The sequence below is a fragment of the Eublepharis macularius genome, chromosome 11 (assembly GCF_028583425.1).
Source record: "Eublepharis macularius isolate TG4126 chromosome 11, MPM_Emac_v1.0, whole genome shotgun sequence".
In the NCBI taxonomy this organism is placed as follows: domain Eukaryota; kingdom Metazoa; phylum Chordata; class Lepidosauria; order Squamata; family Eublepharidae; genus Eublepharis; species Eublepharis macularius.
The window spans coordinates 62,047,407-62,061,887 of record NC_072800.1 but is presented as its reverse complement, the minus strand read 5'-3'; the positions used below and the strand labels follow the sequence as shown (position 1 = coordinate 62,061,887).

Genomic DNA, 14,481 nt, shown 5'->3' with positions numbered 1-14,481 from the left:
GATTTTATCAAAGTGACCTCCAAGTGGAGCTCAGGCTGCCTTCTGCTTTTTATCTGACTTCAAGTATTAGTAAGCACAACATCACCATTGTTGACTGGAAACAACATGCAGCTTTTGTTTAAATAAAAAGTGACATCATATGTTGTGTTTAACGTTTAAATGTAAAAAGCTCCATGGTTCTTTTTCATTTTCAAGGCATTTCACGGCATGTTTCCGTAGCCTGAGTTTAATCCTCTACAGTTTTACATTTTTATCAGTGTTTACTTCCAAGTAGAGTAACTCCTCAAAGAAAAGAGCTAGAGATGTACTTTTTAAAAACAAAAACAAAAACTGGGAATCCAGAGGAACTTGTAGATCACTGCAACTGATTGTTATTACATCACTGCAGTATTCTTCAAGAGTATTCTGCAGTATTCTTCAAGCAATTATTTATTTTTTCAAATAGAAAACAGTAAAAAGCCCTGCAGTGGTGCAGCAGGGGAAATGGCAATGGTGAAGGATTGATGAAAACTGAATGGTACCAATGTGAGTGGAACCTTAAGAAATGAGCACCTTCCCATCCAGGAGAAAAACCTATGTGTGGATGCATTCTTATACTGCTTTATACTGGTGCAGTTTAAACACACTGTACCGGCCTCTGTATAAGAAAATAATGAAGAAAGCACTTCACTGTACAGAACATCTGGGCTGAATCCACACACCCTCGGAGCGTCCCGGCGTTGCGCTAAATGTTCACTAAACACCCGGAAGTATAGCATCTTTCTAGCGTGATTTCTGAATTGCGCTAGAAAGATGCTACACTTCCGGGTGTTTAGCGAACATTTAGCGCAATGCCAAGATGCTTCACAGGTGTGTGGATTCAGCCGTGTTGTGTGTCAAAAGTAGGTGGGCAGTGGACAACTGAAGCATTTAAAATGGCTATGGACCTGCCATCTGGGCACAATTCTATCGTTCTAAACCATCAATCCTTGAACAGAATGGTAACAGTATATATCAGGGTCTTATTAGCATCTCAAAGAGGGTCTTCTCTCTTCTTCTATTTTCCTAGTAATTCTTGTGCTAATAAAACACCAGTCGTTTGCACATTAATTTAAGATGAAGCTGATTACCTTGTATGCATTCCTTAAAACTGGATGAGATTGGAATGGCATTTGCCAAGAGTGTTTTGGCTAGGACCAGGCATCCTCCAAGATGGCAAGAAATCTGGTCTTAGAGACTGGGGGAAATTCCTAGAGCATCAGCATCAATACCATCCCCCCATCTTCTTCCTTACTGAAGGCAGAGGACTGAGTGAGAGGATAGAAGGTTGCCTATGCCACTGGGCAAATGGTAAGCTTTCTCCTTAGTCAGCTCTACACTGGGGCTGGTTGAGTGGGTGATCCTCTCTTGCTGACCAATGCAGCTTCCCATAGACTGTGACATGCTTTGCTATGTATTGTTTTATTTTAGAATAGTCACAACCTGCCTATCTCTGAAGGCTTCAAGGCAGTTGACCTTCCCCACCTAGTGGGGGCAGGGCTGACATACCCTTGTTAAATTAACTTGTACGCACATATGTCCTCTCAGCTGTGAATTGAGAAGAAAGCTGCTGTGAATTTTCTGTCGGTGGAACCCCTGTATTCACATGAAGGCACACTGAATGGGAACACGTGGTCTGTTGACTGCCCTCTGCACAAGAATATGAAAAACAAACATGCAATATGAGCTAAATAAGCTCAAATATTCCAGAGTTTTACCCTTGACTTGCATATGTGTTTTTGAGCCTTCTGCATCATTTGTTAATGTTTTTGCAGGGAGAATGTGAATGAGAAAGCAAATGTACATTAAATTAAGGGTAGTACTTACATTTATGTTATTTGTACCTCACTTTCCTTCATAATGAGGTACCCAGTGTGGCTTACAATATTGTCTTCCCTTTCCTCACAACAACCTTGTGAAGTAGGTTAGGCTAAGTATGAGTATGAGTGACTAGTTAAAGGTCATCCAGCAAGCTTCCAGGCAGGGGCAGTATTTGAACCTGGGTCTCCCAAAACATTGTCCAGCACTAATCACTATACTGCATGACCTCTCCTGTTACAGGCCAATTTAAGCCAAAACTGATCGCAGCAAACCTTAGCTAGAAATTTGTTCACAAACTGACTCTTCTAGGTTGATAAAAACAAAAAGGTGTCTTGTGGCACCTTAAAGACTAACAGATTTATTGAACAATAAGCTTTCATGGGCAACAGTTTACTTCTTCAGGTTCATGAAGTGAACTCTCACTCAGTAGAATTCTCAGTAACTCCCAGAACACCACAAACAATAGAAACAGACACATAAACAGATTATTAAAGACTGATGTTAGAGATTTTCATGACACTTTCTCTGTGGTGTATTTAGACTTCAGACTTATCGGTGTCATATGTTCTTCCTTCAGAGATGAAGCGGCAAACTGCTTCTGTGGTTCTTCTGCTGAGTTTGTGAGTGGTGGTGGTGGGGGGGCTGTACACAGAGTCCGGTCGACTTTATTGGAAACAAATTTGTTTTTAATGCTAAATATACTTTTACAAAACCAATTACAATAACTTTAAGGATATATTTAGAACATGGGTCACCAGCCTTTTCGTTAATGAAAGCTACTTCGGAGTGATGAAAAATATCTGAAGCTACGTCCACCCCACCCTGGCATGTTACAAAGTTTCTTCTGTTCAAGAAACAAAATATGTACTAGGACCTGTTCTAGAAATGAAGCTATTAGCTAAGTAGCCCAGAGAAAAATCCTATGCGATACATGCTTTTTTTTTAAAAAAAGCTTAGAGCAGATTTTTCCACCGTCTTTTCCTGGGTCTTCTAGTTGATACATGAGCTACTTTGCAGCAGCTACCAATAGTTCATGAGCTACCTTTTGGAGAACCCTTAACAGAGTATTATATTATATTACTACAAATAGTAATGGAATAATTAACATTTTTTCAAAAAGGCGATGAAAATATTTGCTACTCCAACAGAACAATTCTAAGCAAAGTCACAGCCTTCCAAGTCCATTGGCCTCACACTGTTTAGGATTGTGCTATAACATTTCATAGTGCTTTTCTAACCACTGAAAGAACATACAATATATACATAACATCTATTAGCTAGCTAGATTGCCCCATACGCACTGATTAACTTATTGTTGCCGTTTTGTTGTGATTCCCACTTCCTCTTTTCAGTAGAAATTACTCAGGTTGTTAGGATCTGAAGTCCCACATAGTTTAATTTCTGTAAAATTATTGAACTTAAAGCATTCAACATTATGAAATAAAATCTCACATATGGTGGAAACATTAGACAGAGCACAGTAAAACATGCCAGATCTTACCTAATAGCAGAACATAGATTTTGCATTGCAATTCATAAAATGTCGCACTAAAGGGATCCATGTATGCATCCTGTCCCATGCAAAGGCCACCTTCTTTTTTGTACAGTCAGAGCTTCAACCAACAGCCGTGGGTTTATTTGCTAGGGAAATCAGCTCTGAGTTAACAGCCCCTACCTTGTCTTGCTGTAGGTGATTTGAATATGTGTATACAAAAGACAGAGGGAGTGGGAACACCTGTTGGATTAGTATTCGACATCTTCATTGCCTTTGACCCTATCATAATTCCCTGCTCTAGTATATTCATAGCAAACACAGACCATGATAAATGGGGCATACAGTATGAATCACTCAGCACTGATAAAAAATAAATGAGCCTAGAGCATGTGCAGGTTATGTACGCCTTAATACAGCATACAGGGAAACAACTGCACAGAAGAATAACGTTGACACACTAAACCCTTCTACACAAGCATTAGTTAGAAAGGGAAATGTTTGGTTAGATCATTTTGATCATTTTCAAAGGGTCCAATATTATTATTCCCCATAATATAAAAAAATAAAATTGGTTCTTAGCCAAAAGAAAGAAAAAACATGGAAGAACTAATATAAAAGCAATGCTTCCCTAAACCAAGTTTCTGTTCCAGGTGGTAGATATGCTAGTTTGTAGCAGGCACAGCAAAATAAAACAGAAATCTAGTGGCTTTTTGAAGACTAACAAAATTTATTCCAGAATAAGCTTTTATGAGTTAATGCTTACTCCGTCAGATGAATTCAGAACATCTGATGAAGTGAGCTCTGATTGTTTTATCTTAATTTTGTTAATCTTTAAGGTGCTGCTAGACATGTTTTACATATTTCTATTGTTAGACTGTGCATGGCATAATTACCTCCTTTCCACTATCAAAGACAGTTTGAATTTGGTAAGACAGCGATTAAGGACCACCGAACCCAATCAGCTTTTCAGCAGCTGTAAAAGGCAGGAGAGGTCCCCTTGAATAGCCACAATAGGCTATGCTGGGGATCATGGGACCTGCTTGGACAAAAGCTATGTGGGATGGTGACTCTAGTAATGGATGGAGTTGGACAAGATCGTATGAAGAAGGATGCAGGATCCAACCCACAGTGTGGTCACTTCCTTGTGGTTGTTTCCAATATAGTTGGTTGCCTTGGCTCACCAGAATTATACATGCACTTCCTGCTCCAGTACACGAGCGTCAATAATCCAGAGTGAGAGAGACGGAGAGAACAAGTCGAGAGCAAATACAAATATGTACACTTTCCTGAACTGGTGGAGAAGAATAGGACCGGGCTCCAAGACAGCATGGTTCTGTGGGTAAATGGTTTAATTTCAGTTTTTGAAATTCAGATTAAGTCTCACTTTAGTTATGAAATCACTGGGAAATTTGGGAATGCTACATACTTCTGATATTTTTCCTTCTCCCCTAATGAAGCTGTGATTGATAAGTAGGTCTGCCAGCTCTACCTGAAATGAAAAATTCTGTTACCGTAGTGGAGTTTAGGAGGCCAGAGCAGATGTCAGTGGGATTTGGGCAGGGGTGGAGCCACAGCTGTTTGGGGTGAGTCCAGAGAATGGTGAACTCAGAGACATGGTGGGTAGAGGGTCAGTTTATCTGCACAGTTTTCAGTGCATTCCTCATTTCTATTGTTCCACTCCAAATTGGGCACCATCCTTGTAGTAAGTGAGGAGAACCTGGGACTGAAGTCTGACAGTCACAATGGATGGGGACTCCAGATTCAACCTTTGTAATCCAGAACATGTGATATGACATGGGAAACCACCAAGTACAAGACAAGTGAGGTGGCCCACCCCATACAAGCCTTGAGCAGGAAACAGAACAAGCATAGCACATGAGATAGTTTAGCTCAAATCTGGTCCCTTCACCTAAATTGTCAAGCTAAAAAACCAACCAAACAAACAAAAAACAATGGCTTACAGGTTTACTCCTCGCTTTTCTAGAAAATAAAAAGGCCTGACCATTTTTTTTTCTTGTTCTGGTACCTAGGGATGAAATTCTTAAATCAGAACCCAAACGAAAGGACTGCATCTCGCAATTATGAGGAGGAACCCAACCCAACATAAAATGACTTAATCAATGGTTGAAGAGGAGCCTCTCCTCTGCCATTCCCCCCCCCCCCCCGGCAACTCTCTTGAAAGCAACAAACCAAGCAAGTCCATTTTATTCCTGATTGGATGGCAATCAGTTGAGATTTGCCATATCTGACTATTTGGTGAGGCTCAAACTTGGATCCTAATCCTTGTTTCTGCTTCTGCCCCTCTTTGTCCATTGGGCAGGAGGGACTCCACTACGCAGTGCATTCCCTTGGCAGGCACTACATGGTTTGAGTCTAGAGGCAACTTAGACCAAGATCAAGAGTATAAACTTTCATGAGTCAAAGCTCCCTTTTTCTGATTTGTATATGAAGAAGGAAGCCTCGACTCTCGAAAGCTTATGCCCTGAAAATCTTATTGGTCTCTAAGGTGCCATAGGACACAAACCCTGCTGTTTTACTGTAGACCAACACAGCTACTGAAACTATCCTTTGACACTAGGTGCTTTCCCACTCATTAAAGTGCCCTAGAGCCTGAGTTACACTCACTCAGCAGCAGAAGACTGCCCTCATAAAGGAAAGGACAGTGTGCAAATGGAATCAAGGAATAGAGTTGCCGACTCCAGGGCAGGGAATTGCTGGAGATTTTGAGGGGGGGGGTGGAGCCTGGGGAGGGGCCTCAGCAGAGTAGAATAATGCCATAGAGTTTACACTCCAAAGCAGTCATTTTCTCTCTGAGAGCTGGTATCTGTAGTCTGGAGATGAATTGTAATTCCAGGTGATCCCCAGGCCTCACCTCTGAAAGACAGTAACCCTAATTGAGATCCATGTCTCCACCTTAGCTGGGAATAATAATCTTTTATTATAATGGCAAATGCTGCCTATTTGAAAGAAGAACTTAAAGGGACATTCTAAATTGGAATACAATGAATATCTGTGGATACACATTCACAGCAGCAAGCAATATACGCTAAAGATCCAAGGCCAACAGTGCAATTCGAAGAACTCTTTCCTGGGAATAAGCCCCATTAACAAATGTGAGTAGGATTCTGAGTAGATTGCTTAGGTTGACACTGCAAGACTATTGCCCTTGATTCAGGGTGTTTTGAATGTTAAAAAACCGAAGGGAATCTATGGGGGGCAGGGCGGGAAGGTTTACCTACTTCTTCTTGAGGGGGAAAAGAAGATTCTCAGGTGCTACAGTGCTTTTGATTAGTTACAGTGGTGGGAGAGGAGGGTTTTTTTTTTGTTTGTCACAGAAGCTGGATTTTGATCCATTCTGCACTTGTTTTTCGTTTCTGTCGAAAGCCCTGATAGTTTTTCACTGTCTTTGTGTATTTTATTGGTAATTTTTTTTTAATTTTTAAAAATTATAAACTGCTTTGAGCTGTCAAGTTTCAATGATGTGATCATACTTTGTAATCCGTTTACAGGATCACATAAATTAACGTTTAAAGAAACAAATGGTTTCGCAGAAGAGACTGCACGTAGAGACAAGAATAGGGAACAAACATTTATCCTGGTTCGCTTTTGACGCTGAATGCACTTTATCCAGCAGCTCGGCTTGGTGTGGCCGCTCTAGTAAGCCTCTTTTCTATTACCTCCTTTTTGATTTCCTTCCCTCCCTCCTGGCAATCTCCGCAGGGGGAGGAAATGGCTCTATGATCCTGGTGGGAATTGTAGTTCATTTGCGGTAAAGTGAGGCGAGCGTGTGCCCATTCTGCACTACAAGTCCCATAAGGCTCTAGGCCTTAAGCGAATGGCATGTCACGTGATTGGCAAAATGGCTTCCCTGTGCCAGAGAGAGCCGAGTTCGAGAGGAGATAGAGGCTGGTGAGCTGCACCACTTGGCGTTGCCATGCAGAAGATCAAGTCGCTTATGACCCGACAGGTATTGCTTAGGAGAGAAGCGCAAATGGTAATAAAGTGGCCAGCTGAAACAGCCCTTGCAGAAAGGTGTGATGCACGCAGTGCAAGGAGGCGGGGGAATACTAGCGGACGTGTTACGGTTGAGGGAGCAGGCCGAAGAGGTTCCCAGTAGCGCTTGAATGTAGTGAGGGCCTCTGCTGGTATTGTGTTGTTGGGTCTGTGTGGGTGTCAGGCACGTTGTTTATTTCTAATTCCTTTCCCCCTGTACAGTATTGTAACAACTTTGTAATCCTCTGGCTCCTCCTCTGCTTTTGTAACTGCCAGATATAATACATTTTGCTAGTTTCTCCTCCGCTCCCAGTAAAGTTTAGTTAACAGAGTACTGTAAAATGTTATAATTGTTCTTATTTAACATAGAGCTGTAAACTTGGAAGCTCCTCTGCAGGTGGTTTTTCTCCCCCACACACCTCAGATCCGGCAAGGTGAACTGGAGATAGGGTTGCCAGCTCTGGGTTATGAAATTCTTGGAGATTTTGAGGATGGAGCCTAGAGAGGGTAGGGTTTAAGAGGGAAGGATTTTATCATGTTATAATGCCATACTGTCTAAACTCCAAAGGAGCCATTTCTCCAGGGGAACTGATCTCTGTCATCTGGAGATCAGCTGTAATTCTGGGAGATCTCAAGGCCATATCTGGAGAGTGGAAACCCTAGCAATAACTGAGGTTCCATTCATACCCATGTAAACTATTTTCAAGATGTCTTCTGGAATTACAACTATCTCTAGATGACAGGATCATTTCCACAGGAGAAACTGGCTCCCTTGGAGGGTAAACTGAATGACATTATACCATGCTGGAGAACCAGTTCTTCTCTAGCCCAGTTAGAAGCCCATGTGGCTGTCAGTGGTATGGGGGGCTTCGCTCCCACTAAGCGAGCTGGAGTACAGCCACCAGGAAGTGCACAAGTGTGTGTGTGTGTGTGTGTGTCTGGTGGTTGTGGGGTTGTGCTTTGTCCTGTGCTGCCCCTGTTGATTCACCACTGCAGATGGCTGGTCTGTTCACTTATGTGTGCCCTGAATGAGGGGTGGGGGTTGATTGTAGAAGGGCAGGCATAATAATACATAACAATAAAAGAGAGAATTGGGTATTTTTAAAAGGGTCTATTTTAAAAGGCATGAACTTTTGTAGGCAAGAACCTGCTTCTTTAGGTATGAGGCAGAGAAAAATAGCAGGAATTTGTGTGTGTGTATTTATGTCATAAGATAAAGTAATGCTGGGATTACTGCTCTGGGGATGGAAAGAAGTTTTCATCAGTTCCAGTGAATGGGCAGGTTAGGTAGGAAATATTTCTTGAGCTCCATTTGTCTTTTGAAGAACAAGATTCGAGTCCAATGGCACCTAAAAAAACCAACTTTCACTCCAGCAAGGCTTATGCACAGAGAGGACCTTGCTATGCATTACTTACATATGGACAAGGAAGGACTGAATGAAGTAGATAAGCTTACTGGGAGAAGAGAGAGAGGGACTGATTGTCTTCTGGTTAATCATAATATATATTAGCACTACATTGAGTTAAAGGAGATAAATGGTATATAAATATAATTTAAAGAATTGAAAGCCAACAAAAGCAAAATCAACCCCCTCCCCCCAAAGATACTTGCAATTTATACACCATTAAAAGCCCTGGCAAATAAAATGGCCTTACTGTGGTATTGGTGTGGGTACATAGAAGAAAAATATATTTATTCAAAGTATTTATATGTTGTATTTTTGCTTGGCCAGGAAGCTCCATAGCAGCTCACAATAAGAGAAAATTGAGATACAGTGAATATAATGAAATTTGAAAATAACAAGGCTGTGGGGACTACTGAAAAAGGGAAGAATGATGCTATAGAGAATATCCTGTCTTTAGTTCTTGGATGCTGCTGCTGCTGCTTCAGCTGTTGCTTTTCAAAGGTTTTGCAATAGCCCTCCCCCAGAAGTGTGCTTACCTGGCCAAGTAGTACTGGATGTTCTTGTTCCTAGGGGGTTGGGCTTCTCCTGGCAGTTGGAGAGTCTGCTGGCTCTTCCTAGCAGCAGTCATAGCTCATTACACACTGCAAGATGATGGTGTCAAATACCTCTCATCAGTGCTTAGATGATATATCCTGCTTTTCTGAGAAGCGGCCTAATAGCGAGGGCGTGTTCTGAGCCTTACAATCCAGAGATCTCCCTGGCCCCAGAGGTTAGCTAGAGAAAAAGCAGATACAGTGAGCTTTTTTCCCTGTCAGAGAAAGTGTGTCCACCTGTCTTTTTATTTTCTCCTTAGGCTTAACCCCTACCTAAACTCTGCCAGCTGCTTTAGCATTGTTCTTCCGTACTTTTATTTATGTATATATTTACTTCATTTATAGCCTTCCTTTCATATTGAGAGACTCAGGGCAGATTACAAAATATTTGCAACTGGGGAGTCTGTTTGTTCCATAAATTGTGTGATGTTTGCTATGACAAAGTTTAGGAACATATGCTCTAAAGGGATAGCAATTCCTGTATATTTTAGCAGGGATACCTCTGTGCTGGGAGAAGAGTGAAAAAAATTCCTGTTGAATCTTGAGTCCATTTTATTTATTTAGTACGTTAACTGCACTACACTGGCACTCAATTGCAACCAAGTATGACCTCAACACATCATTGGCTCAGACTACAAAATACCATATTTTAACATTTCTAAAGACACTGTCTGAGATATTGCATAGTATGCCATTAAGTATTATATAATTATATGACTTACAGTGCAATCCTGTGTACACTTACCTGGGAATTAGCCCTATTGCTTACTGGTATTTATTTCTAAATGGACATATTTACAATTGTGCTATTAGTGTTGCTTTTAAAGTTAGATCTGCACTCAAATGAAATATATAGCCCCAGGGCAACATTATACATGGTTCATCACTTCCATATTGGGATAGACTGGTGCTCTGTAGGAAGCATTTAACCGTTGAAGCTTTACCATTATCAGATTAATACTATATGGCACATTATGTTTTAATTTAACTATTGAGTAGAATTTACATAGAGGTAGGAGCTGTCATGTAGTGGGGTAACCTAGATAGCCCAAGTGAGCCTGATCTCATCAGATCTCAGAAGATAAGCAGGGTCTGCCTTGGTTAGTAATTGGATGGGAGACATCCAACGGAGACCAGGATTGCAGAGATAGGCAATGGCAAACCACCTCTGTTAGTCTGTTGCCATGAAAACCCTGCCAGGGGGTTGCCATAAGTCAGCTATGACTTGAGGGCACTTTCCTCTTCATCCTATTTCACTTTAGGCTGGTGGAAGTTCTTTCAGGCTAATAATATTTCCTCTGCTTAAGTGGCTCTTTGGCTCTTCTGTTGGAGGTAGGATTGCCTGGGGGAAGTTTTCTGTTTCTTTAATAGAAGTTTAATGGGATATTTAACTGTAGAATACACAGAATTTCAGGGATTCCTGAATGGAGCTGATTGATTGGATTCATTCTGATCTGGTTCCAGGCCTGGTTATGGTGCTGGTATTGACCTTTAGAGCCAAACATTGGTAGGGGACAGAATATCTTAAGGGTCACCTTCTCTCTTATGAACTTACCTGTCCACTATGGTTATCTTTGGAGGCCCTGCCATCTGAGGGTGCATGAGCAGCAGCTCAAGAAAGGGCCTTCTTGGTTGTAGCGCCCAAACTTTGAACTCCTGCCCAGGGTGATTTGTCTGTCTTCCCCTATTGTATTCTTCTGCCAGACAGTGAAGATTTCTTTTTGTTTAGTTTGGCATACTCCCGTAACTGTTATTGGCCTTCCTGCCTGGTTTTGGTGTTATGCATTGTAATGTTTTGCCATGTAAATAATTTGTGTGCTTTATTTCTGCTAATTAAGGTGGGTTTTTGAATGTAGGTTTACCATAGTTAACAGTGCAGACCTCTAGAGTAAGGAGGAGGGGGGCTGGATAGGTGAGTGAAGCATGCTGTGATTGGACAGTAGCTGTATGTTAGAGAGCTGAGTTTAGTCAGAGTTGTTCTGTAGGGACTAGACTGTAGTTCAGTCAGAGTTCTTCTGAGGGAGAATGTTCTAGTGTTGGGGAAAGAGGGAGAAGGAGGGAAGAGCTGTAATCTGAGGCAAGTCTGTGTGGTCTTTTCTTTGTGTATATTATTAGCCTAAGTGGCAACAGGAGAAAAATAAATCTTTGTGATTGAGTACATTTAGAAACATTTGAGGATCTTGAAACCAATGAGCTTATGAACTACTCTGAAACCTTTATACATATGTCCTTCTAAATAAACTCTGTTTAAGTAAAACGTCTATTTTATCATTATCTGCCGGCATGAGTAAGTGCCAGGTCCCCTGGCAGGAGGGTATAGGGACCTGGCAACCCTATGCATTAACCATTCTGTCAAATACAAAAAAGCCTTCCTATACTGCAAGTCAGACTGAGAGAACTAAAGCAAGATCCTTTGGTGGCAGCGAAACACCAAGGGAGTCAGGGAGGCAGTGACATACAGGTCACGTGTGTGTATATGCGCCCTCAGTTATGGTGACCCCAGCAAAGGGTTTTCAAGACAAATGAGAAGCAGAGTGGCTTGTCAGTCAGGTCACATAAAGGGAGCAAAATGCTGCATGTATGTTTGTTTTTATTCTATTTTTGACTATATGCTTTATTTTAAATGTTTTAAAATATTACATTGTTTTAATGTTTTGATGTTTGCTGCCCTGGGGACCCTATTTGTATGGAAAGGCAGCATAAACATGTTTTTTATACTAATAATTTGTTACTTAAGCTATTTTTTTCTCCTCCTCAAGGGTCTCAGAAGTCCTCAGGGAGATATTCATGATTTGAGCCCACTTGAGAACTTCAGAATACCAAGCAAGGTATAGTTAATGAACATTTCCTTATTTATTTATTTATTTATTCACTTAACTATATTTATAGACAGTCTTTCCCAAAAGAAAAGTGACTAACAAAGAAACATGTAAGATGAATGTGTGGAAGTAAACTGATGAAAGTGGTCACGCTTCCTCTTCCCTCTCCTGCAGAGTGGTTGGGAAGTGCACCAGATAGGCTAGAGGAAAGGGCCTTACTCTCGCTAGATGCGGAATGGCTGGCTGGAGTCTGAAAGGGGAATGGGCCAGTTGGAGGCTGCATCAAGTCAACTGGTGGGAAAGGGTTCACGCTCTCTCCATGTCCTGCTAAGCTGGTGGGAGGCTGCCTGTTTTCAGTGTATTTTGCACTGGTGAACGTTGCTTCTCAAAAGCATTTGGTCAATCTGTGGCATTAGAAATTGGCAGAAGGTGGCTTATGGGTTAAATCTGGCCTATGGAAGCTGGCTGGCTGTTGCAAGTATTAGGGATGTTGCTTCCAGAGCTCCACCATTGTATAGTTAAGCGTTATTCTGGCAGCTGTATACTTTGCAGCCATGTCTGTGTGGTTGCCAGGCAATAAGAAGACCTTTGTGTAGCTGCAAACAGAAGTACGTGCCCTCTGTCCTTCCCTTCTCCTTTACTTCTGCCTTTGTTTATATTCTCCCATTGCCTAGGTTAATTTGACTCCATCACTTTTGTATCATGCAAGCTGGTGAGAAGAAATTTTCCCAGTAGCTTAAAACAGCAATTTTTTTTAAAGCAATCACTGCCTTTTAGAACTGTGGTAGTTATAACACCCTGCCTCAGCCTTCGGTTGGGAACCCTGAATAGATTTTTTAAAAAACTGTGTTTGAGGAGAAGGTGCATGTTCAGGAGACATTCAGAGGAACTGGGAGGTTTTTTGCTGCTGCTGTTAAGGCCTCTGGTGCTGTTGTAAAGCTTCATGGTTTATAACTGGACTATTTGTAGTGGGAATTGTTGATGGCTAAATGGTTGTGTTAAAGGATGTTGTTTCAGCTGAGGTTATTTATTGGTTTTTTGATCGTGGGCTGTTTTGAACCTTGCCATGAAAGAAACTATACATTTACTGAATGAATGAACCTCCTTTGATGGCCAGTGCTTCCCTGAGCTATTCACTCAAAGGGGGGAGTTTAAGGGGGCTGGAAGAGAACAGGAAGAAATGTTTCTTCTCATTTTCAGTTCTGCTTTTGCTTGAATAGGGCAGGAGGAACATATCTTCTTTTCTTCTTTTTTCCGTTCACTTCCTTCTAAAGCTGTGTGTGTTAGCTTTGTGTATCTGAACACACACAAACAAATGCATGTGTGCACATTGGATGCATGAGGGATTGTATACATGGATTCTTTGCCTCTGCTGATACGTGTATTCATATATATGGGACAGTGCTCTTGCTGGATACGTAGCAAGAAGAGGTGTAGGGTATCAAATTAGTCTCTAAGAGCACAGCTGCAAAGGAGGTCTTTGGTCTTGTAGAGCTTCTACAGCTCTTAATGAGCAGTGGGCTAGAGGAACCAAGGGCTTGACTGAGTACCCTTTCTAACAAATGTGTGCTCCCCTGATCATTTTGAAAAGGATATCTCTTTTCTTCCTAGTCCTGGAATCAACATGCATTTGTCAGATTATTCAGAATTTAGCTTGTCTCTGTGACTTGATCTTTCATGTTATTAATTGGAACGCTGTATAATGACTATGTTATCCACATTAACTATAAAGTAATACAGATGGTTTCTCGATTATGTTTTGGCATACTGATGCAATTGAGATTGATATATATATTTCCATGGCAACACATTAATGTCATGAGTTGCAAGATTATTATATCATGGCAGGAAATGAAGTAAATCCTCTTCAAAAGTATTATTTGGGGATAAGTGTATAAACAACACAAGTGCCTGAATAAGCCTTACCAGAAAATATAGAACATTATGGAAAAGAAGTATGTATTCTGACAAAGTACAGACACAGTAATTTTATTAACTCCTAGAAGGAACACATAAAGTGATTTTATTCATTGCTGACTCTTATAGTTATTGTTTAAATATGTGTTTTCATCGAGTTATCCAAGAGATCCAAACAAATGCTTTAGCTGGAAAAATTCTTCCTAGCCCTGACAATAGTGTCTTAGTAGTCTGGGTGACTCAAAGTTGATGTTGATGCTGAAGGGAACAATCATAAGGTAGTGTACTCAGAAACAAGCCCCATTTTAGTGGTATTTGCTTTACTGACAAATCATATGAGATCCCCAGAATGAGAGGGGGATCCTGTACCCTCAAGGTGCCCGAGGCAGCTCACAACAGTCTTTTTGCTTCTGTCTCTC

General features: G+C 41.2%; 2 protein-coding genes across 4 annotated transcripts in view; one reads left to right on the top strand and one right to left on the bottom strand.

Moving 5' to 3' along the window:
- HEPACAM2 (HEPACAM family member 2) overlaps nt 1-3,465 on the bottom strand; it is a 45,266-nt gene extending 41,801 nt beyond the window's left edge. For both annotated transcript variants that reach the window (XM_054991568.1, XM_054991569.1), the window contains exon 1: nt 3,341-3,465. In XM_054991568.1, the coding sequence (XP_054847543.1) occupies nt 3,341-3,419 (79 nt within the window). In that variant the 5' untranslated portion in view covers nt 3,420-3,465. The remainder of the gene's footprint in view (nt 1-3,340) is intronic.
- A 3,736-nt stretch (nt 3,466-7,201) lies between these two features.
- VPS50 (VPS50 subunit of EARP/GARPII complex) overlaps nt 7,202-14,481 on the top strand; it is a 125,422-nt gene continuing 118,142 nt past the window's right edge. For both annotated transcript variants that reach the window (XM_054991497.1, XM_054991496.1), the window contains exons 1-2: nt 7,202-7,301; nt 12,086-12,154. In XM_054991497.1, the coding sequence (XP_054847472.1) occupies nt 7,269-7,301; nt 12,086-12,154 (102 nt within the window). In that variant the 5' untranslated portion in view covers nt 7,202-7,268. The remainder of the gene's footprint in view (nt 7,302-12,085; nt 12,155-14,481) is intronic.